Genomic DNA, 24,560 nt, shown 5'->3' with positions numbered 1-24,560 from the left:
AGGTCCCCATGGACTTGTCCTCCTTGTGTCACCTGTAACTATAAGCTTTTAAGATGATAAATTTACCTCAACGATTTAAAGTGGTTATAACTGCACCTGTCATAAACATGTTAATATTTGATTATGATAACCCCTGTAATACAAATTATAACATAATGCCAACAGCTTCAATAAATGCTTTGATGAAATGATAATTAATGTAATGATAAGGATGGTGGTTATATACAGTTCAGCAGTAAACTAATTTCTTTAATTCTACACCATCTACCTCAAACATTTAATTATTGATCATCATCAGCTTTAAGCAGTTATTTCCTACACTCAGTCTCCTACCAAAGCATCACTTCATGATACATTACCCTCACAGTATACGAAATATTGGCCAAATTCTGCACATGTGGTGCATGCGTTATGAAGCCAAACATAACTTCTTTAAGAAGCAATTAAAAAGCTTTAAAAAACATTACAATGACATTGTATTGCTCTGCGGCAAACTGATGGAAACCCTGTGTTTTGATAACCATTATCATGCATTTAGGGTCAGAATGCATTCCAATATGATGCTGAAGGTGTTGAACATAAATGAGCTGTGTTACTGCAAACCATTTGATCTTCAAATGAAGTACGGCACTTCAGATTCCTCCCTGTATGTTGTTCCATATTGCCGTTTTATGCCGAACTAAATTCATTGTTTTAAAGTGTTTTATGAATGTGTTTTATGTACACAACATGAGATGTTTTAATATTTTGAGCCTGACATCAAAATAAAGCTGTTAAATGTATTATCTAGTTGTGGTTTTTGCTCACTTGTTTTATATTTAAATGCATTAAAAACCAGGTTTACATGCTGCAAAACAGTAAATTGAGTGTAAAGGTAACACTACAGGAAGAGTTTTAGTAACACTACTTGGTGTAAAATTAATTAAAAATTTTACTCTATGTGAGCTAATTTTTCACTAGAGATTAGTGTATGAGTAACACATTATAGAGTAACATCAACTCTCATCAGAGTTATTTGAACCCCCAGTGTTAATTTCAAATAACTCAATTCAGTGTTAAAAATCAGTGGGATTTTACTCAGAGTTAATTTATCACTATGATAGAGTAAATAATATGACACTACTAGTAGTGTTAAGTTGATTTAACACTCAGCGGTGTTACTCAGTGTTAAATTTTTACTCTATTTAGAGTTAATTTAATACCAATTCCGAATGGGACCAAATAGACTCGGGACCAGTGTTAAATTTAACTCTTTAAGTGTTATTTTAACACTTTTTACTGTGTAAGATTATTAAGATTATTTGTTTAGTGTCAGTCTGCTCTTCAGTAGATTAAAACTCTGCACGCTTAAACTTTGTTGTGACACTTTTTATATTTTATTTATATTTTTTCACATTTATTTATGTACTCAGGTAAGGGGGAGAAAAAGTAATGGTGGTACTAAGGATCTGTGACTGACATGAGCAATATACTAATTATCTGTATTCTCAAGGTCATTAAAATATTCAGGCCCAAAATCACACAGTTCATTGAATAGAGGTTACAAATAAATCCAGATACCTGTGTCTCATCAGAACTCAGGTTCTTAAAGGAGAATTGCAGCAGCTGCTCCACACAAAAGCATCAGACCCCCCAGCTCACAATTAACGCCACACCTGCGTAAGAACAGAAAACATATTTTTTTAAAAAGTTAAAGAATTACAGCTCAACAACAAATAATTGCACAAAATATGAGACGTTACATAAGTACAATGATTTCAACCCTGAGTCTCCTTAATCAGTTTCATTTGTTACTTTTCTGTCTGACTTACAAATTGTCATTTAAGCAGTTTGGAGAACCACAGTGTTTACATGAATAACTCTTTCTTCAGTGTGTCCTTTTACTCCACAAAAGACCTTTGAAGACTTGTTTAGTCAAAGAGAAAAGTTTATGTGCAATGCCGGGGCCCTTAATTTGGCTCCTACTGCTCCCCAGGAACAGTGCAGCATCCAGCAAGTAGGAGCATCACCTGGAGCGATGAACCTTCACCATGAGGAAAGACGCCGCCAAGTCACCAGACCACAATAACTCTGAACTTGGCTTTAAAACCTTCGCTATCTTAGGTGGTAGTCAGTTTAAGAGCTAATCTGTTAGCAAAGATCATCAACCTACTAATAATCTCACTCATGTACTATATACATGGAGCTTCCTCCTTTTACTATAAACATCTCATCAGCTATTTTAACATTTTGCTGAGGTAAAACAAGGCACAGCACTAAAATGAATGTGCATCAATACAAACTCACCCAAGCAGTTTGGTTAATGCTGAATGTCTGAACTATGCTTTAAAGTTAGTAACTTCTCACTCTAACAACACATTAGACTCATCAGTTTCAATCGTGTACATTTTTATAAACTTATCTAGCATGACTCATTTCATCATACCACACGGAGGACAAAAGACACTGCCCCTGGTTCCTTTCACAGCTGGGATTTCATCCTGCTGTGACGGACCATCGTAGTCTAAACACAAAATAGCCTAACTGAATTCTTATATCGATAAATCATTTTCAGTTCCTTTCAATCATCTCTCCTTATTGAAATATCTGCATTAACACTTAAATAAACACAAACACTGCAGCTGTTAATGAGCACTCTGACAGAGAAGAGAAGTTTGTATAGAGAAAGTTGCAGAGATGTCAGATGAATGTCAAAATGTATATTATTTGATTCTTTTTTAACACATTTAGTCACTCAGCAGTTTTTAAAAAGACATTTTACTAAAGACATTAAACACTAAACTTTTCCCAAAAGGAAAAATCTCAGCAAAGTCTTTACAGAACAGGAATTTTAAATCTTTTTGCATCTTTGTTCACTGAGTCGTCTTTAGTCACAGACACAATCCTGCTGACATGTTGGCAGAAAATGTTTCCTGTTGCAGCTGAATAACAAATATTGTAAAACTGGTTTAGTGGCAATCAGCTGATGTTAATGCTGTGTGAGACTGCAGATTTTAACATCAATCTGATACCAAGTAAATACAGGGCCAGTATTGCCGATGCCAATACCGATACTTTTAACCTCTATAGGCAGCTTATGTTGGGGAGAGCAGTGACTTAAGAAATGGGTCATTCTTCACTTTGCAAATAGTGATCACTAACTCACTCTGACTTTGGTTAACACAACAAAACACACCTTTCAGCTTTTCATGTATTTTGAAACTGGGTTTTTGGAGACCTGGAATGTAAATGTGCCCGTCTCTAACGGTCAGCTGCTGTTGTTTCACATTTTTCGATAGTGCATGTTTGAGGTATAATTTTATTTTCAAAAAAATGTATGAATTTAATACAAAAATGTGGGGATAGAAAAAAAAGCATGGATCCGATCATGGCAGTATCAATCCCATACCAATACCAGAGTCGGTGTCAATACGATCAATATTTAGATAGATCTGCGCACCTCTACTGATTGCAGTGTTCCTCAATAAGTAAGATACCAAACACTTCACATTCTTGGTCTCAATTTTATGCTATATTAAGATAAAGTCACAATATTTTACTTGTTTTCCTTTTTTGTTTTTGTATTCACACAGACAATATCAGTATCGGAATGTCAGCCTAGCAGCGCCATCTGGTGGAGAAAATAACATATTGTAGACGCAAAGTGGAGGCAGGAAAGAAGGCCGGAGAGAACCCACACAAACATGAAAAGTCCACACAGAAAGGCCCCGGCCAGGTGGAGGAGGCAAACTCAGAGCCTTCTTGCTGTGAGGCAACGTTGCTAACCACCACTCCTCCATGCTGCCTCTTCACTATAATGAATGAAACTTAAACTAAATTTCTACATTGTTGAGCTAAGCTGAGACACATTGATTGTGTCAGATTTGTGCTGAAAAACACACATTTAGAGAATTTGTTATGTTTTTTTAATCCATTGATTGTCCAACATTGAACTGTGTCCCATATCTTTACATAAAAGAAGGTTGTGGTCAGGAACATTTGTTAATCCTCACTAAATACAGACTCTCACTCATGTATACTATTAATATTAATATGATAAGATGGACTTCAACAGGAATGACAGCACAGAGGAAGAGAACAACATTTGTTTTTGTACTATTAAATGTACTTTTACTGCTGTTTTAATAGCGAAAGTTAATTGAATGGATACCTGTTTTTTAGGTGGTCAGATACACTCTGTATGGAAACACTGAGGAGTCTGAGGCTATCATGTGGGTAATCTGTTGGTGTCTGGCTCACTAACTTTGTCATGTATGTCTTTTTATTGTCTTTTAACATGAGAGTGGAGAGCAGGAGGCAGCAGCTCCAGAGAAAGCAGGAGGTGCAGCCTCAGAGAGGAGGAGGCTGCAGCTGCAATTGTCATGGCTGTGTGCAGGCAGGCAGGAAAAGGACCCAAACGCAGACTCCAAAACACAGAAGAAAAATTCAAAACACTTTATTGCTGGAAACAACAAAACAGAGGCCTGAACCTAAACCAGGACCGCTATGGACAGAAAACACAGTGAGTATGAGGGTACTACACGATTACAAATGGAATCAATGATAAAGTTTACATCCTCATACCTGATCTGCATCTTTATAAACTCTAACTTATGTTGCTTAACAGTAAATTTAATATTCACACTGACAGAACAGAGCTGGAAATAGTTTGTATGAACAAAGCTGCAGAAATATCAAATGAAGGTCCAACTTTATAATATTGGTGTTTTATTCGTATATTAATTTTACTCACAACATGGACACAAAGTTTGTATTTTCATTTATGGAAAAACGTTTTTTAAACATTTTATTTCCACTTTCTCACATTTTTAAATGAAAATCCTTCAATGTTAGGAATGACTTAACAGGTAAAAAAGAGCATTAAGACTGAGCCGAGTTCATCTGTAAATATTTTAAATCGACAAATAAAACATCTTTTTCTTGTATTTCCATAAACTCTGGGTCTAAATAAATAATTTGTCAGGAGTTATTGAGAAATGTTGGGTTACTATAATTATCAGAGAAAGATGACGAGTGATTAATTAAAAGTCAGTAAAACTTCATTTATTCTTTTTGCCAATTGAATCTTTTTTTATCCTGCAGACAAAACCTGTGATATCAAGTCTGTGATATCAAGTCAGACTGAGATTTATTTAAGGTTATAAATTTAACCTTTTCTTATGGGGGGAAAGTTACAGTGACAAAGCTTTATTGTAAAAATCTTGTTGTTTTTTTTAACTTTCTTCTTATTAGCAAACATATTGTCTATGGTTGATTAATATTTTACTCATCAGCACCAGCAGTGATTTTTTTGTTTGTTTGTTTGTTTTTCCTGAAAATCATCTTTCAGACATTTAACCAAGCATGTAGTTTTATTTATTTCAAACTAGTGATGTCAAACGATTCAAATTTGTAATCAGATTAATCACAGGATTGCTGTGGATTGATTTTGATTAATCACAATTAAATATCATTCATTTTTTGTCATGGTCCTTGTGCCTGCCCGACCAGCCCAGCGCGGCCACAAGTATTTTTGTTTTATTTTTTGTCTCTCTCTCTGTCTTCTCTCCTGCTCTCTCGCTCCTGTCACTCTGTTTGAACAGAGACCAAATTGAGCTCCCGCCCTTGGCCCACGCACCTGCAGCTGATTACCGATGATTCCTCACAATTGTTTGCTGACTCTTCATAAGACAGGGTCGCTGAGCTACTCGTCGCTGGAATATTGAGTAACTCTAGTTAGTATTGACTGGCTCTGTAGAAAGCAATCATTTCCTGTGCGTACCTCCAAGTAACTTTCATGTTTGTGTGAAGATTTCCCGGACCTGTGACCCTGGACCCCTGAGTGCGAGTGGAGCTGTTCAGCGTGGAGTTTTGTGTGCGAGGAGCGTGAAGAGTGGAGCGTGTGAGGACCTTGTGTTTCCCTACCCTGTGGACCCTTTTCCCCCACGTGTATATAGAGCACCCGGTGTGGTTAACAAAGCCCAGTTAAACTGTGTTTCTCAGTCTGCGCCCGAGTCCGTTCCATTCATCCTGACATTTTTAGTCTATATCAGGGGTGTCAAACGTACGGCCCGCGGGCCGGATCAGGCCCGCAAACGGGTTTAATCCGGCCCATGAGATGATTTTGTAAAGTATAAAAATGAGCTGGAATTTTTCAATAAAACTGCTGTTCCAATTGTGTCCATTGGATGGCGCAATAGCAATTGTGAGCTACTTTGTTTTGCACGCGAAATGTAAACCTGATGTGCTTTGGCACCCTCATTGCCCCAATATGTCTCTGTCAAAAAAGAGAAAAGTGGATGCAGAGTGCAGAGTGTTCCAAGAAAAATGGTCATCCTCCTATTTATTCTCGGAAGTGAATGGGAAAACTGTACGTTTGGTGTGTTCCCAGCATGTTGCAGTGCTGAAAGAATATAACCTCCGTCGCCACTATGTGAGTCTTCATGCCGACAAATATGACAACTTTCAAGGACAGCAGAGAAGAGAGAAGGTGAATGAACTGTTGGCGGGTCTGAAGAAACAGCAGTCTGTGTTTACTCACAGCCCAGACATCAGTGACGCTGCAGTGAAAGCTAGCTACCTCATTGCTAACGAAATTGCACTAGCTTCAAAACCATTTAGTGAGGGTGAATTTGGCCCTGAAAAGCGCCAGGCCTTGCAAATATCAGCCTGACAAGAAACACAGTTGCCGACAGGATTTCTGATCTTTCAGCGGATTTGGACAGCCAGTTGAAGCAAAAAGTAAAGTCATTTATTGCGTTTTCAGTTGCAATTGATGAAGGCATGGACATTACAGATGTTGCACAACTGGCAATTTTCATCCGCGGAGTTGATGACACATTGACCGTCACCGAGGAGTTCGTGGAGTTGGTACCGATGACAGATACAATGACCGCAGCTGATATTTTCACCACACTCATCGGTGCGCTGGACAGGGTCGGAGTGGACTGGTCCCGCGCTGTCAGCCTGGCTACAGATGGTGCGCCTTCAATGATCGGGAAGAAAGCAGGCGTTGTAAAAAAGTTCAGAGATAAAGTGCAATCTGCAAATGGAGGACGTGATTTTTGGACTTTTCACTGTATTTTGCACCAGGAGGCTTTGTGTTGCAAGTCACTGAAAATGGATAACGTCATGAAGGTGGTCATCCAAACTGTTAATTTCATCCGATCCAGAAGCCTCAATCACCATCAGTTTGACAGTCTCCTCAGAGAGAAAGACCACATCTATGGCCTGCACACTGAGGTAAGATGGTTGAGCCGAGGTGCTGTCCTGAGGCGTTTCTTTGATTTACGAGAAGAAATTGAACAGTTTATGGAAGAAAAGGGCAAACCAGTGTTAGAATTTCATTCCGCAGAATGGATGCAGGACCTTGCATTTATGGTGGATGTTACAGAGCACCTGAATAACCTGAACAAACAGCTGCAAGGACGCAACAAAGTTGTCACGCAGTAATATGACAGCATATGTTCTTTCAAGTTAAAGCTGTTATTGTGGGAGACAGTGTTGGGGAGTAACGGAATACATGTACCGCCGTTACGTATTTAGAATACAAAATATGAGTAACTGTATTCCGTTACAGTTACCGTTTAAAAAGGTGGTATTCAGAATACAGTTACTTTGGTGAAATAAATGGATTACACGGCGGTACTTTCCTGTTTCATATTGTCGCGGGTCAGGACTGTTTGGGTTTGTTTGACAGCTATGTTCTGTTGTTCCAGGCGGCAGCGTTGCGGTTGCCATGGTTACAGGGTGACGGCGCTCTCTCGCTGTGTGTTTCCTGGGTGAGAGAGCGCTTTTTTGTTGTTGTTGTTGTTGTGCTAAGCTAAAAGGCAGAATGCTACAGGCATGGCCCTAAAGAATGTAGCCTCATGGGCAGTGTAGTCCGTGCTGCAGCGAGAATGGACTGCCATACACGTTATGTGTCTGTGAGTGAGGGAGGGAGAGAAAGGAAAAGTCCGAGCTGTCACGGAGCAAAAACGGGAGCTGGAAGCATGTAAATATAATAATAACCACTGCAGCCAAGAAGAGTGCCTGACGAGCCCATTTGTAAGTAAGCTATTAAGACTCGACTGTACGCTGTGTTCGTGTTTTCCTCCGGAAAAAATAAGTTCCGTTGGAGCAGCCTTTCAACACCTCTCTCTGTCTCTCGCTAGCAAAGTTGACCCAGACAACAAAGTAAAGCTAGTTTTCAGCTACCAGCCCGACACGGAACCCGCCGTATTAGCCAGAGGTCCCTTTACTACGGTTCGGAGCCGCGGACCTTCAGTAACAGTAATAAATCACAGCAATAGTACATTCACGTAGTTGTAAACAGCATGATAATATATTAAGTAATCCAAAGTATTCAGAATACGTTACTGTCATTTAGTAACGTAACGGAATACGTTACAGAATACATTTTGGGGCATGTATTCAGTATTCTGTAATGGAATACATTTTAAAAGTAACCTTCCCAACACTGGTGGGAGACGTAGCTCGCTGGCGGTGATGCAGCTCACTTCCCCTGTCTGAAAAATGTGTGCACGATCCAAAGTGTGGCAGATATGAAGCAGTTCAAAGATAAAATAACGGGACTGTTACTAGAGTTTGAGCAACGATTTCAGATTTTTGGTGAACTGGAGAAAGACTTCAAAGTTTTTTGCTCGCCGTTCACCGTGAAACCCTTTGATCTGCCCGTCAGGTTCCAACTTGAAATAATAGACTTGCAGTGTGACTCGGATTTGAAGGACAAATTTGCCACAGCTGGCTTGAAAACATTCTATCAGAATCTCTTGCCAGGTTACCCCAACTTGACAGCCCTTGCTGCAAAACTGTTGTGCATGTTCGGAACCACGTATCTTTGTGAGCAAGTTTTCTCTGTAATGAGCATAAATAAAACAAAACCGCGCTCAAGGCTCACGCACAGGCACTTGAATTACATCCTGAAGTTAGCTGCTGCTCAGGATGTGAAGCCTGATATTGATGAGCTGGTGAAAGCTAAAAGATGCCAGGTATCAGGAGTCAAATAAACTATGCAACCCCACTGAAAGTGCTGCATGAGACACCCTGATGTAGTTCTGTGATCTGTGATATACTTCTGTGAATCACTGAGGCACTGTGTGCTTGTGTGTTCTTTGTCCTCAGAATTTTCAAATAAATTGAGGTGTTTTATGATTAATAGCTATGTTGTGCCTGTACTATTTTGAACATACTGTCCACAGGCTCTAGCTTTATTTTTACGTTGATTGTATTAAAACAAAGAAAACAATCTGAAGTTGTTGTTTTTAAGTTATATATGCAATGATTTTACCAGTCCGGCCCACTTGAGAATAGATTTTTCTCCATGTGGCCCCTGAACTAAACTGAGTTTGACACCCCTGGTCTATATTAATCGCATTTAATTTTGCATGAGCAAACAGACTCAAGAAAAAATGGAATACATATGCACTTAACATGCTTATTGAACATCTTGAACATTCATGTTAACAAATAACTCTGTAAACATTTATCCACATCAATGTGGCCCTGTTACTAAGACTAACTTGTTGACACTGTTCGAGAAGAGAGCTGACCGCTTCTTATTTACAATGTTGCCTGCAACTGAGAACAGTCTACAGTTGTGATTTTTCGTTCAATTTCCCACTCATGTGCCACTGTTAACAAATGTTCAGCACATGCCTCTGCGAAGTGAAGCTCCTCTGTCTTCATTGTCAAAGGAGCTTGCAAAGAAAAGCGTCTGGACTTCTTTAAGTTGCTTGAAGACGTTTCACCTCTCATCCGAGAAGCTTCTACAGTTCTAAGGTCAAATGGTGGAGAGTCCCAGATTTAAACCTAGTGGGAGTATTATTGGAGTGGGAGTAGTATTTGGTGAAAACAAAATTCTTTCCTGCACAAAGCGCATAATACTTTATGTCGGCCGACTGTTCCGTCTTGTTGTTTTTATACTCAGATTTCCCATTGAGAGGGCCAATGTGCTGTTTGTCATCTTCCATATTGAGTTGGTTGGTTCAGCTGCCCGTCACCAGATCAACTGCTCATTTGACTCTACTTGGACAAACTGCCCGAAATGTGTTGACAGAGACATTCCAGGGATTTTGAGTCATTCTGCTCTTCAGATGGTTTAACTGCGTTAAAAATGTTAATCAGATTAATCATGATGATGGATTAATCTGCATTAATGAGTTAATTTAGACAGCCCTAGTTCAAATGCATTCATCATAGAAGTTTCTACATTTTATTGTTGTTTTTACATTTAATTGATTCCTTAGAAGAAAAGAACATTTGATTCTGATGGTTTTTAAATACTCCTGTTGTGCTGACACTGTTTTCTTGAACCAGTTGTAGCACTGATGTCGCTGTAAAATATATATATAAGCTACTGGACTAGTTCTAGGTTCAGAGGAGTGATGGAGCAAAGCACAGTGAAGAGACCAGAGCCAGAAACGTTTCAAATGAAAAGCAGCCATCTTTAATAAAACAGAAAAACATCAACACGATCAGTTGATGTTAAGTAGCTCACACTTATCCTTACGTTTGTTCCAAATCCCACAGCTAGGTTGTTTCTTTAAGATTTCGTTTTTTATTTAAGAATCAGAAATCTTCAGTTTCATAATTTACTTCTTTAAGAGACTTTAAGAGAATTCAAGATCAGTCTGTTCTGTGCAGGACTAATGAAGCTAATTTAGTGTTATAAGCTCATTTAACTTGTGCTCATTATTAATCACCCTGACTAGTTTCTGTCTTGCACGAGCAATCAAATCTGATCAAAACCCTTTTTGGTGCATTGACCCTTTAACACAAAGTTCCTGTAGAGAAATAAAAATAAATTTACTCGCGTGAGCAGGATTTCTCTCCGAGCACAGAGAGCTTCCTGCGAGAGCGTGAAACTGTCACAGCGTGTGTAAAGCAGACTCTGCTCTACAAAAAGGTCAAAACCACACAAAAGTGGCATCAACACATAACCCAGTGTTTTTAACAATTGTAGCTCTGTGGTCCAGCCTGCCACCACAAACACTCTGTTCACACTAGGGCAGGGTATCGATTTCTATTTCTATAACTGATTCGATTCCGATTCACAAGGTCCTGATTCGAGTCGATTCAAGCTCGACTCAAGCTGAATTCAATTTTGACTCCAACCGTCAGAAATATTATAATTATGATCATTTATCAGTACATTTATCCATATTTTTATATCTGTGTATTAAAACAAAGCTGACACTTGCGAGACTTTATCAAAGGTGTAACTGAGGATAAAACACAGAAAAATATGAAGGAGATTTTCCTGGCCTGGCTTTCTACAGCACACAACACTCTTAAAATATTCTGCAGTAGAACAAAAACAGAAGAACACCATGAATCAAAATATGAACATTACAGTTCAATTCATTTTTTATATAGTGTCAAATCACAAAAACAGTCACCTCAAGGAAGTTTTTGGGAGTCTCTACAACTCTAACCAAGTATAACACCATAGTTATTGTCTTAGTTCACATGTCATGGTCTAAATAAAGCCTGTGTTTTGTGTGGATAGTTATGCTACAATCATGGCCAATAATCGGTATACCACACACACGTTGCTCCACGTTACGTAAAATGTGAAAGTAATGAGGTTAGGATTGTAAAAAAAAAAAAAAAAAAACCTTAATATTTCATTAATTCGGTTTATACAACCTGATTGGATCCCTCCATCCTGATGACTGCTGCTGTGGATAATGGACCCAAACCATCCTCTGCATCTCCTACTGGACCTGCAGATAAACACTTCCTTCAACAACTGTTTCAGCTTCACTGACACAAAGATACAGAAAATCTACACCTCACACCACAATCCCTGTACTCAGTTTAGACATAAGATCCTTATTGTGTCATATTATGTATTGATTTATTGAACACTTCACTCTTTGTATTTTTTCTTTCATTGGCTTCATTTAATGCATTTATAAGAGCTCTACAATGTTTTGCGTTTTTTTGTCTTTTTAATTATTTTTCAAGAAAGTGGACGTGATTGACAACTTCGAGGCAGTAATACCTTAAACATGACTTTGACCAGAACCTGATTTGTGACAGTAAATTCTTCTGTGTTGTCACAGTTCAATGTCATATTATGTCATATCAACATTTTATATCAGTTTTGTTTTTTTGATTATTAGCATTTCTGGTCTGTTCAATGTGATTTTTCTCTTTATTTTTCATTATTATTTCGGTGACATCTCTAACACTGGTCAGCTCATCTCATTTCAGTTCATGACAAACTTGAAAGTTGGAGTCTAAAGGTCTAAACTCTTATGTAGGTTTGAGGCCACAGCCCAGGTAGTAAAAGCAGATATTGTGTTTGGTGGTTATTAATTATCTAGAACACCATTACAACATGTGAGCTCTCTAAAAGAACTTTGCTTTCTTGAAGGACTGTAAGGTTCAAGCTGTAAAGATGTGACATTTGATGAGTGTAGAAACTTTCCTGAACTGTAACGTGTTCAGAGACATTCAGAGATCCTGTGTCCCTGAACTCGAACTGCTTACAGGATGTCGTCAGTTTACAGTAATACAGTAATCTTTGATTGAATCTGGTCAAAGGAAATTAACTTCACTGGTCTACATTTAGTTTATAACAAGCATATTTTAATGATGTATTATTTTAAAAAATAAACTTTTGATTTCATGTATTTCAGCTGCATTTTACTCAGAATTATTGCTTCATGTTCATGAGGGTCAAGAATTTTTCTTTGTTTTGAGTGTGAGAGCAGAGGTCTGGCAGGTTGACAATCTAAACCCTGTGATGAATCCAAATTTATGTCTTTGGCTGCAACGATAACTTTAGTTAAAACTGCAGATAAAAACTCTGAGAACATGCTGACTTTTCCTACTTGAACTTCTGAAACACCACAGCTTCACCTTCTTTGTGTCATTTTTATGTTCTATTTAGGTTTCGTTTTTTTAAAAAGGAGAAGTCGAGATTTTCTACATTTTTCACTTTGGTGTCGTTTTAAGAAGCACAAACTGAAAACTATCTGAATAACATAGACAGCGCCCTCTGACGGACACAAATGTTATGTGCGTGTTTCAGTTTAACACGTGATTCATGAAAATGAAAGTAAATTCCGACACTTTTGAACTGAGCTGAGACGCCATTACAGGGAGTCAGATCTCTGCTGAAAAACACACGTTTGGAGGATTTTAATCAGAAAGTTCAAGAGACACTAATTTGGTGAGTTAATAATACTTAAAGATCAAATGGCTGACAAACTCGGACTTGTTGAAAATTACCTGAGCTGCCATGTGTGTTCAGAGACTTTCAGAGATCCTGTGTCTCTGAGCTGCAACCACAGCTTCTGTTCAAGCTGCCTGCAGAAATTCTGGGAACAAACTAAAAACAAAAACTGTCCCATTTGTAAAAGAAAATCTTCAAAGGATTATCCTCATGTCAACTTTGCGCTGAAAGAACTTGCTGATTCATTTTCTGGAAGAAAGAAATCTGGATCATCTGAGACAGAAAAAGGAGAGAAGAAAATAACAGTGGTGTGCAGTAAACATGAGGAAGAGCCTAAACTGTTCTGTTTGGACGAGCAGAGAGCTGTGTGTCCTGTGTGTGAGTTTTCTCTCCACCAGAGTCACAAAGTGGTTCCTGTAGAAGAAGCAGTCAGTGACCTGAAGGAGCAGCTGAAATCTGACTTAAAGTCTCTGCAAGACAAGAGGAACAAATACAAACAAGTGGAGGAAACATACAATGAAATGAGTGAACACATGAAGAAGCAGCTGTTGTCCACAGAGAGGCAGATCAGAGCAGAGTTCAAGAAGCTCCAGCAGTTCCTGAAAGAGGAAGAGGAGTCCAGACTGGCAGCTCTGAGGGAGGAAGAGGAGCAGAAGGGGAGGACTATCAGCAGAGAGATGAAGATGATTGAGGAGCAGATCTCCTCTCTGTCAGACAGCATCTCTGCTGTTGAAGAAGAGCTGCAGAAACACAGCGTGCCATTCCTCAGCAGTTATAAAGACACTCAGAGCAGAGCCAGAGCCCAGAGCTCAGTGTCAGATCCACAGCTGGTCTCAGGAGCACTGATAGATGTGGCCAAACACCTGGGCAACCTGTCCTTCAGAGTGTGGGAGAAGATGAAGGAGAAGGTCCACTTCAGTCCTGTCATTCTGGACCCAAACACTGCACACCGTATTCTCTATCTCTCTGATGATCTGACCAGTGTGAAATATGGAGACACAAAGCAGCTTCCTGATAATCCAAAGAGAAACACTCAGTATCCCATTGTTTTTGGCTCTGAGGGCTTCAGCTCAGGCAAACACAGCTGGGAGGTGGAGGTGGGAGACCATCCTTGGTGGAATCTGGGTTTAGTTAAAGAGTCAGTTGACAGGAAGGGAAAGCGTTTTGCTTCACCAGAATGTGGAATCTGGTGTTTAACACATCACAGTGGAAAATACACTAATGTTGTTGGTCAGACTGTGACAGTGAAGAAGAGTCTCCAGAGGATCAGAGTCCAGCTGGACTATGACAGGGGGGAGGTGTCCTTCTATCACCCTGAAGACATGACTCACATCTACACTCACAGAGACACTTTCACTGAGAAACTCTTCCCATATTTCTGTGTTGGAAATGCAGAAGATGCCAAAACTTCTGATATCAAAATCTGTCAGACTGAGATTTGATTGTAAAGTGATTTTTTATTTTAACTGTTTTTTCAGTACAGCAGCAGGTTAATTTTAGGGAAATTATTAATCACACTGTCTAACTTCATTATCAGGTTTTATTTCATTTTGTTGATTTAATGGAACTATTAGCAATTCAATGAAACCAAAGCAACTTTTTCATGTGAAAATCTTGTGACCCACTCGAGTTTCTGTAAGAAACTTTGGCTTTTTATATTCTTGTTTCTTTTAAATTAATATTTTCAGAATATTTCTCATGTTGTTCATGTAAATATTTTTGATAGTTTTAAAATCTGAATGGTGATGATTTCTTTGCTTTGCAAAGTTGTTGATTGTGAACAGCAAACTGTGACACTTCTTAAAAGAAGGATTCATGATTAAACATCAGCAAGAGTCAAACTTTACAACTACAAGATTTAAATTTCCTGATTATCAGCATCTTGTTTTCAGTTAAATAACATTTGAAAGTAACACGTGATTGATTTCATTAAAAATGTTATTTCTTGTGTTGTTTTTAACCTTAATCAGAAGCTGACATCTCTCACAGTTTGAAACATTTCTGGATCTTCTCATGTTTCATAATTAGGTTTTAATTTGATTTTCAAACTTCACTCTCAGTCTCAGTGTTTCAATGAATCACCTACCTTTGATTTGTACTTCAATGTTATTCTTTAACTGCTCTCTTTGATTATTGAGATCACAAAATGTTTCTGTGAAGTGAAATAAATAAATTCAGTGATTCTCTTGTTGTTGTGTTTGACAGTAAATCAGCTTTTCAGACACAGTCATTAGTTCAGATTCATTTAACATGGAAACTCACTTTGATTGTTGTGTTTACATTTAACTGACTCCTTAGAATAAAATATTATTTGCTTCTATTAGTTTGTAAATATTCTTCTTGTGCTGAAGCTGTTTTATTGAAACAATCAGCAGATTTTATAAAATCAAGAATTTATTTTAAGGAGCTACATTTTAAATCTTTTTTTCAGACCAACATTCACATTTAACCCCAGACAGAAATCAAATGTAATCATTGATAAACTTTACATTCTCACAGCTAATCTGTATGTTTACAAACTCAGAAAATAGTTTGTATGAACAAAGCTGCAGAGATTTCAGATGAAGGTGCAGCTTTATAATAGTGGTGTTTTATTTGTATTTTATATTTACGCACAAGATGGAGACAAAGTTCATATTTTCTTCTCTAGTAAAAATGTTTACACTGTAAACATTTACACTTATCCCATTTTTAAATGTAAATCATTAAATGTTAGAAATGACTTCACTTAACAGATAAACAGAACACTAAGACTGAGCCAAGTTCATCTGTAAATATTTTAAATAAACAAATAAAATGTCTAATCACACTTTCACTTCAGCTCAGTGTCAGTCTGATCAGCTCAAATCCAGAATCCTGCTGCGATAAAGCAAATTGTCTCTTTATGATCCAATCAAACCGATGCTGCAGATGTGGTCGCTGTAGTGTCTGTAAGTTTGAGTCTTGTGTGTCTGCAACACCACACATTCAGAGGGGGGAGAGGGCAGTACAGGCCTCGACCAACACCCACAAAGCTCTCCTGCGGGGAAAGAATCTGGCCAAAACTCTACTGGTTAAAATGTCTCTGCTCTCTGGTGTCACTGTAGTGCAGAGGCTTCAGAACTAGAATCCTCTGGTTTAAAGATTTCTTCAACATTAAATAATCCAGTGACAGTTGTCTGTATTTCCACCGCTGCACGCAAACAATAACTGTTAACAATGAATTCAGCAAACTTTATTTTTCAAATTGTAAACAAATACAGTTTAAAACAGCATTTCTGTCGCTGCCACAGTGTAACTCACATTAGGACCCCGTCCTCGTTTGGGCTGTTAAAAGTCAATTTACTCGCGTGAGCAGGATTTCTATCCGAGAGCAGGGAGCTGCCCGCCAGAGCGTGAAACTGTCACAGCGCGTGTAAAGGAGACACTGCTCTGGTCTGTGATCTCTGGTCTCCCACTCAGAGACACGGGTCCCTGAGTGTCTAGCATTCCTACAGCTATGGGAGGCGCTGAGAACACTCTTCGTGTGAGAGAAAATCTCCTCACGCAAATATGTAGAGCCAAATACTGTCAATAATGCAATGTTCTTAAGAATTGTCAGGTAGTCGAGCTTTTTAGTTCAATCAGCTGCATTTCGATGTCTTCTGTGTCCAGCCAGTTAAAGAGAGACACATCCAGCTGCTCATTAAAGCTTTCTGACTTCATCAGAAAAGAAAACATTGGTCCACCTGAAAGTCCTGAAAACGCAGAGTGATTTCTGTCTTGAGTCTTCGGATGTATCCGTGTATTTCCGTGGTGCTGATGCTGCGCTGAGTGTGCAGCACCTGAAGCATTTGAAGTGTTGGAGTATGGACGTTTCAACATTGCTTGAAAAACTGCCAGCTAGTAACGTCTCTCGCCGGTAGGCAAAGTGATTTTTATCCAATTACAAGTTGAATCTGGTAGTTGGGGTTGTTAGCTAAGATACTGTCAGTAAGAAGCGGCACAACTAATATGTCTACTCGAGCTAATATGCAATTTGCACCGCTGGCCTGGCCGTAGATATTTATTTTTAATGCACCTTTTCAGATTAATTCATTGCGTGTCGTGCCATCAGTGCCAGCTGTGGTTCGAGTGCCCAGGGTTGCCAACCCCTGATCTATTGCTTTCCTCACATCAAGAAGCTGTCAATCAAAATCAATACAGCTCTTCCTGTATCTGGAGCTTGTGAAAGACTGTGTGAGACTCCTGTTCACTGCTGAACAGTTACAGCTTCACAGCAAGAACCTTGAGAGCAAACTGCTCCTGAAGCTCAACCATGACCTTCCTGTGTGAAATAGAGTGAAGAAATAGTGCATTTTTGATAAATATGCAGAAATTGATGCACACCCATACAACTTATGGTAAAGTGAGCTACCTTGTATGTACATATGTTGAAGTTGCCTCGTTTTAACGTTTTTTTCTGAGGCTGCTGTGCCATTTGGAGTAAAAGTGAATATAATGTATACAGCACTTCTTGTCACTGGAAATGGTTTGCACTGTTCATATATTTATATTATTTATTGTAGTTATTGGTTAAAAAGCTTTATGTTGTGAAAAACTGAAATCTGGAAATTCGAATTCTTGTACCTTATTTTGTTAATGTTTTTACATATTCTATTTGAAAATACTTAAATTTGTATATTCATTTATTTATTTATTTTGTTTGTATGATAGCATTTTTTTCAAGGTGAAAAATAAATCAGACATTACAACCAGTTACTCAGTACTTGATTAGTTTTTTCGCCAACTACTTTACTCTTACTTCAGTAATTTTTTGGACGACTACTTTTCACTTTTACTTGAGTAACAATATTGTAAAGTAATGCTACTCTTACTTGAGTACAATTTTTGGATACTCGACCCACCTAAAATATTGTCATTGGCCTTATATGTGACTCTGTGCATCTACTGTGCAACCTAATATTGATACTGTGGTTTCTCACACATACTTTGTCGATGCATTGATCACAGCATAGCATTAGCTCAGCACTACTGAACTAAACTTTGTGGAGAACCAATTTCTCTCTACTAAACTTTTTCCCAGCTGTGTCTTGTTTCATGTTTAATCCAAACCCTCTGCCTTTTCTTTACGGGTTAATGTTTGTCCCACATTTTCACCTCCTTTCACTGTATTTATCTTAAAAACACTTAAAAACAGTAATCATATGTTATTGGTTATTTTCTTTTGTCTTTTTTGCACAGGGAGTGGTTCAGGTGCCTTGATGAGAGAATTTTTAATTGCTGTTTGAATCCAGTTTGAGTCACAACCTGACTGGATTCCTCCATCCTGATGACTGCTGCTGTGGTGAACTGCTGTGGATAATGGACCCAGACCATCCTCTGCATCTCCTACTGGACCTGCAGATCTGTTTCAGCTTCACTGACACAAAGACACAGAAAATCTACACCTCACACCACAATCCCTGTACTCAGTTTAGACATAAGCTCCTTATTGTGTCATATCAGGTTTCGATTTAATGAACACTTCATTTGTTTGTATTTTTTTTTTGTTTCATTGGCTGCTGTAACACTGTAATGTCACAGCATCTGGCATAAATAAAGTATTTGCTGTCTGGTCAGGGATTCATTTAATGCATTTTTAAGAGCTCTACAATTTTTTTTCTCTTTTTAATTATTTTTGATTAAAATACTGGATGTGATTGACAACTTCAAGGCAGTAATACCTTAAACATGCGTTTAACCAGAATCTGATCCTGGATAGCTCTAACTACTTACAGGATGTCATCAGTTTACAGTAATACAGTAAACTTTAGTACAAGATTCAAAGTGTTTATTTTCATGTGTCCAAAGAAAAAAATAAGGTATTTCTCTGTGCAATGAAATTCTTTCTTTGCTGTCCACCCACAGATGCCGATTAATATGTGCAATAGAAATAGAACAGATAAAATACAAATATTTCAAATAAATGAATGAAGACAGAAAAGGAGACAAAATATGGAGATTTGAAACAGAGATGTGTGTGAAAGAGCTATAGCTTAATATGCTGGTTTAATATGTAAGATGACGTGATGTGCAAAAAAAAATATTATTACTGTTCAAAAATGGGTCAGTTGTTCAAGAGTCTGATGGCAGTGGGGAAGAAGGAGTTGTTGAGTCTGGATGTTCTGGTTTTCACACTTCTGAACCTCCGCCCCGAGGCCAGAAGTGTAAACAGTCCATGTCAGGGCTGTGTGGGGTCTTTGAGGATGGAGGCAGCTCTCCTCTGGACTCTGCGATGGTAGATGCTCTGCAGAGAGGACAGCGGAACTCTGATGATCTTCTCCGCAGTTGTTATCACTCTCTGCAGGTGTTTGCGGTCCATGGCAGTAGTGCTGCCGTACCATGCAGTGATGCAGCTGGTCAGTGAGCTCTCCACAATGCAGCTGTAGAAGCTGCTGAGGATCTTGGCTGACATACCAAATTTCCTCAGCCTCCCCAAGAAATACAGCCGCTGCTGAGCCTTCTTGACCAGTTGTGTGGTGTTCAGTGTCCAGGTGAGGTCCTCAGAGATGTAGACGCTCATCAATGTCCTCGCTGTGAGACTTGCAGAGTTCCGGCCAATCTGTGCATTCAAAACAGTCTCTCAGGCTCTCACTGTATTCCTCAGACCACACCCTTATCACCTTCTTCGTAGTAAAAGCAGATAGTAGTGTGTTTGGTGATTAACTAAAACACCATAACAACAGGTGAGCTCTTTAAAAGAACTTTCTTGAAGGACTGTAAGGTACAAGGTGTAAAGACGTTACATTTGTTGAGTGTAGAAACTTTCCTGAACTGTAATTTGTTCACTCAGAGATCCTGTGTCCGTGAGTTCTAACTACTTACAGGATGTAGTGAGTTTACAGTAAGATTATAGTCACTTTAATGGAATCTGGTGAAATTAAATGTACTTGACTGGTATACATTCAGTTGATAAAAAGGATATTTTCCTTAACATTTAATTTGTATAAATAAACCTTTGATTTTATATTTTTCAGCTGCATTTTAATCAAAACTGTTTTTTTTTTTAGGGGAGGGAATGAGAGCAGGGGTCTGGCAGGTCGGCAATCACAATGTTGAATCCAAATTTATGACCTTGGCAGCAACACTAACAGCGTCCTCTGGTGGACACAAATAATATGTTCGTCTTTCAGCTCAACACGTGACTGTGACCCAAAATAAGTTCTGACACTGCTGAACTGAGCTGAGACGCCATTACAGGGAGTCAGATCTCTGCTGCAAAACACACGTTTGGAGGATTTTAATCAGAGAGTTCAAGAGACACTAATTTGGTGAGTTAAAAATACTTGAAGATCAAATGGCTGAGAAACTTGCACTTGTCGAAAATTACCTGAGCTGCCATGTGTGTTCAGAGACGTTCAGAGATCCTGTGTCTCTGAGCTGCAACCACAGCTTCTGTTCAAGCTGCCTGCAGAAATTCTGGGAACAAACTAAAAACAAAAACTGTCCCATTTGTAAAAGAAAATCTTCAAAGGATCATCCTATTGTGAACTTTACACTTAAAGAACTTGCTGATTTGTTTGCTGGAAGAAACAAAACTGGATCATCTGAGACAGAAAGAGGGGAGAAGAAACTGACAGTGGTGTGCAGTAAACATGAGGAAGTGCCACAACTATTTTGTGTGGACGAGCAGAGAGCTGTGTGTACTGTGTGTGAGTTTTCTCTCCACCAGAGTCACAAAGTGGTTCCTGTAGAAGAAGCAGTCAGTGACCTGAAGGAGCAGCTGAAATCTGACTTAAAGTCTCTGCAGGACAAGAGGAACAAATACAAACAAGTGGAGGAAACATACAATGAAATGAGTGAACACATGAAGAAGCAGCTGTTGTCCACAGAGAGGCAGATCAGAGCAGAGTTCAACAAGCTCCAGCAGTTCTTGAAAGAGGAAGAGGAGTCCAGACTGGCAGCTCTGAGGGAGGAAGAGGAGCAGAAGGGGAGGACTATCAGCAGAGAGATGAAGATGATTGAGGAGCAGATCTCCTCTCTGTCAGACAGCATCTCTGCTGTTGAAGAAAAGCTGCAGAAACACAGCGTGCCATTCCTCAGCAGTTATAAAGACACTCAGAGCAGAGCCAGAGCCCAGAGCTCAGTGTCAGATCCACAGCTGGTCTCAGGAGCACTGATAGATGTGGCCAAACACCTGGGCAACCTGTCCTTCAGAGTGTGGGAGAAGATGAAGGAGAAGGTCCACTTCAGTCCTGTCATTCTGGACCCAAACACTGCAAGTGGCTGGCTCTATCTGTCTGATAATCTGACCAGTGTGAGATGTGGAGACACAAAGCAGCAGCTTCCTGATAATCCAGAGAGAAACACAAATTATCCCAATGTTTTTGGCTCTGAGGGTTTCAGTTCAGGGAAACACAGCTGGGAGGTGGAGGTGGGAGACCATCCTGAGTGGCTTTTGGGTTTAAGTAAAGAGTCAGTTGAGACGAAGGGAAAGCGTTTTGCTACACCAAAAAATGGAATCTGGTGTTTAAAGCAGCACAGTGGAAAATACACTGATGTTGTTGGTCAGACTGTGACAGTGAAGAAGAGTCTCCAGAGGATCAGAGTCCAGCTGGACTATGACAGGGGGGAGGTGTCCTTCTATGACCCTGAAGACATGACTCACATCTACACACACAGAGACACTTTCACTGAGAAACTCTTCCCATTTTTTAGTATCGGAAAGTCAGAAGACGCCAAAACCTCTGATATCAAAATCTGTCAGACTGAGACTTGATTGTAAAGTGATTTTTTTATTTTAACTGTTTTTTCAGTACAGCAGCAGGTTAATTTTAGGGAAATTATTAATCACACTGTCTAACTTCATTATCAGGTTTTATTTCATTTTGTTGATCTAGTGGAACTATTAGCAATTCAATGAAACCAAAGCAACTTTTTCATGTGAAAATCTTGTGACCCACTCGAGTTTCTGTAAGAAACATTTTTTTCTTCTTTCTTTTAAATTAATATTTTCAGAATATTTCTCATCTTGTTCATGTAAATATTTTTGATAGTTTTAAAATCTGAATGATGATTTCTTTGCTTTTCAAAGTTGTTGAGTGTGAACAGCAAACTGTGACACTTCCTAAAAGAAGGATTAGTGATTAAACATCAGCAAGAGTCAACTTTACAACTACAAGATTTAAATTTCCTGATTATCAGCATCTTGTTTTCAGTTAAAAAACATTTGAAAGTAACACGTCTTCTTTAAAGTTTCCCAAATTCAAAGAAATGACTTCTAAGTTGTGACGCTGTCTCATCAGTGTAACTACACTTGATTGATTTAATTAAAAATGTTATTTCTTGTGTTGTTTTTAACCTTAATCAGAAGCTGACATCTCTCACAGTTTGAAACATTTCTGGATCTTCTCATGTTTCATAATTAGGTTTTAATTTGATTTTCAAACTTCAGTCTCAGTCTCAGTGTTTCAATGAATCACCTTTGATTTGTACTTCAATGTCATTCTTTAACTGCTCTCTTTTATTATTGAGATCACAAAATGTTTCTGTGAAGTGAAATAAATAAATTCAGTGATTCTGTTGTTGTTGTGTTTACAGTTAACTGACTCCTTAGAATAAAATATTATTTGCTTCTATTAGTTTGTAAATATTCTTGTTGTGCTGAAGCTGTTTTATTGAAACAATCAGCAGATTTTATAAAATCAAGAATTTATTTTAAGCAACTACATTTTAAATCTTTTTTTCAGACCAATATTCACATTTAACCCCAGACAGAAATCAAATGTAATCATTGATAAACTTTACATTCTCACAGCTAATCTGTATGTTTACAAACTCAGAAAATAGTTTGTATGAACAAAGCTGCAGAGATTTCAGATGAAAGTCCAGCTTTATAATAGTGGTGTTTTATTTGTATATTATATTTATGCACAAGATGGAGACAAAGTTCATATTTTCTTCTCTAGTAAAAATGTTTACACTGTAAACATTTACACTTATCCCATTTTTAAATGTAAATCATTAAATGTTAGAAATGACTTCACTTAACAGATAAACAGAACACTAAGACTGAGCCAAGTTCATCTGTAAATATTTTAAATAAACACATCAAATGTCTAATCACACTTTCACCTCAGGTCAGTGTCAGTCTGATCAGCTCAAATCCAGAATCCTGCTGCGATAAAGCAAATTGTCTTTTTATGATCCAATCAAACCAATTCTGCAGATGTGGTCGCTGTAGTGTCTGTAAGTTTGAGTCTTGTGTGTCTGCAACACCACACATTCAGAGGGAGAGAGGGCAGTAGAGGCCTCGACCAACACCCACAAAGCTCTCCTGCGGGGAAAGAATCTGGCCAAAACTCTACTGGTTAAAATGTCTCTGCTCTCTGGTGTCACTGTAGTGCAGAGGCTTCAGAACTAGAATCCTCTGGTTTAAAGATTTCTTCAACATTAAATAATCCAGTCACAGTTGTCTGAGTGTCTAGCATTCCTACAGATATGGGAGGCGCTGAGAACACTCTTCGTGTGAGAGAAAATCTCCTCACGCAAATATGTAGAGCCAAATACTGTCAATAATGCAATGTTCTTAAGACTTGTCAGGTAGTCGAGCTTTTTAGTTCAATCAGCTGCATTTCGATGTCTTCTGTGTCCAGCCAGTTAAAGAGAGACACATCCAGCTGCTCATTAAGGCTTTCTGACTTGATCAGAAAAGAAAACATTGGTCCATACACCTGAAAGTCCTGAAAACGCAGAGTGATTTCTGTCTTGAGTCTTCGGATGTATCCGTGTATTTCCGTGGTGCTGATGCTGCGCTGAGTGTGCAGCACCTGAAGCATTTGAAGTGTTGGAGTGTGGACGTTTCAACATTGCTTGAAAAAACTGCCAGCTGGTAACGTCTCTCACCGGGAGGCAAAGTGATTTTTATCCAATTACAAGTTGAATCTGGTAGTTGGGATTGTTAGCTAAGATACTGTCATTAAGAAGCGGCACAACTAATATGTCTACTCGAGCTAATTTGCGATGTGCACCGCTGGCCTGGCCATAGATATTAGTCGTGTCCAAATTCATGGGCTGCATCCTCCTGAGGACCGGGCCTTCGCAATCTAAGTGGGCCGGGTCCTCAGACGGTCGGGTAGGCCGGAAGTAAAAGGCAGTGAAATTGGACGGTCTAGCCTTCTGATTAACGTCACCGCTGTCTCGGTGGAGTTTAATAAACTCGGCCGTCTGCTCCTTGCTATGTAAAATATAACAGGACACTGGCGTAAATTCTCGACCATCTCACACTTCTGTTTAATCAGTTTTCTGTTTGACGTTTAGTCAGCTGTATAAAAACCAAGGAGGAACCCACTCGGGGGATTAATAAAGTTTTATTTTATCTAATCTAATCTAATAACTTTAATCTCAGCCAAACCGATTTACTCACGAACAAACAAAACACTGAAAAAGCCCAACA

At 38.7% G+C, this 24,560-nt stretch overlaps 2 protein-coding genes across 2 annotated transcripts; both read left to right on the top strand.

Moving 5' to 3' along the window:
• Positions 1–13,069: 13,069 nt before the first annotated feature.
• On the top strand, positions 13,070–14,660 carry LOC134639126 (nuclear factor 7, brain-like). The gene has a single exon (XM_063490188.1). The coding sequence runs from the start codon at positions 13,189–13,191 to the stop codon at positions 14,605–14,607; it is 1,419 nt and encodes a 472-aa protein (XP_063346258.1). The 5' UTR covers positions 13,070–13,188; the 3' UTR covers positions 14,608–14,660.
• Positions 14,661–20,405: 5,745 nt separating this feature from the next.
• Positions 20,406–22,064, top strand: LOC134639231 (nuclear factor 7, brain-like). Its single transcript, XM_063490346.1, has one exon. It carries the CDS (start codon positions 20,463–20,465, stop codon positions 21,882–21,884), a length of 1,422 nt encoding a protein of 473 aa, XP_063346416.1. The 5' UTR covers positions 20,406–20,462; the 3' UTR covers positions 21,885–22,064.
• The last annotated feature ends 2,496 nt before the right edge of the window (positions 22,065–24,560 follow it).

This window comes from Pelmatolapia mariae, linkage group LG12, assembly GCF_036321145.2.
Source record: "Pelmatolapia mariae isolate MD_Pm_ZW linkage group LG12, Pm_UMD_F_2, whole genome shotgun sequence".
Taxonomy (NCBI): Eukaryota; Metazoa; Chordata; class Actinopteri; order Cichliformes; family Cichlidae; genus Pelmatolapia; species Pelmatolapia mariae.
The sequence above is the reverse complement of the archived record's forward strand: the minus strand, read 5'-3'. Positions and strand labels throughout refer to the sequence as shown.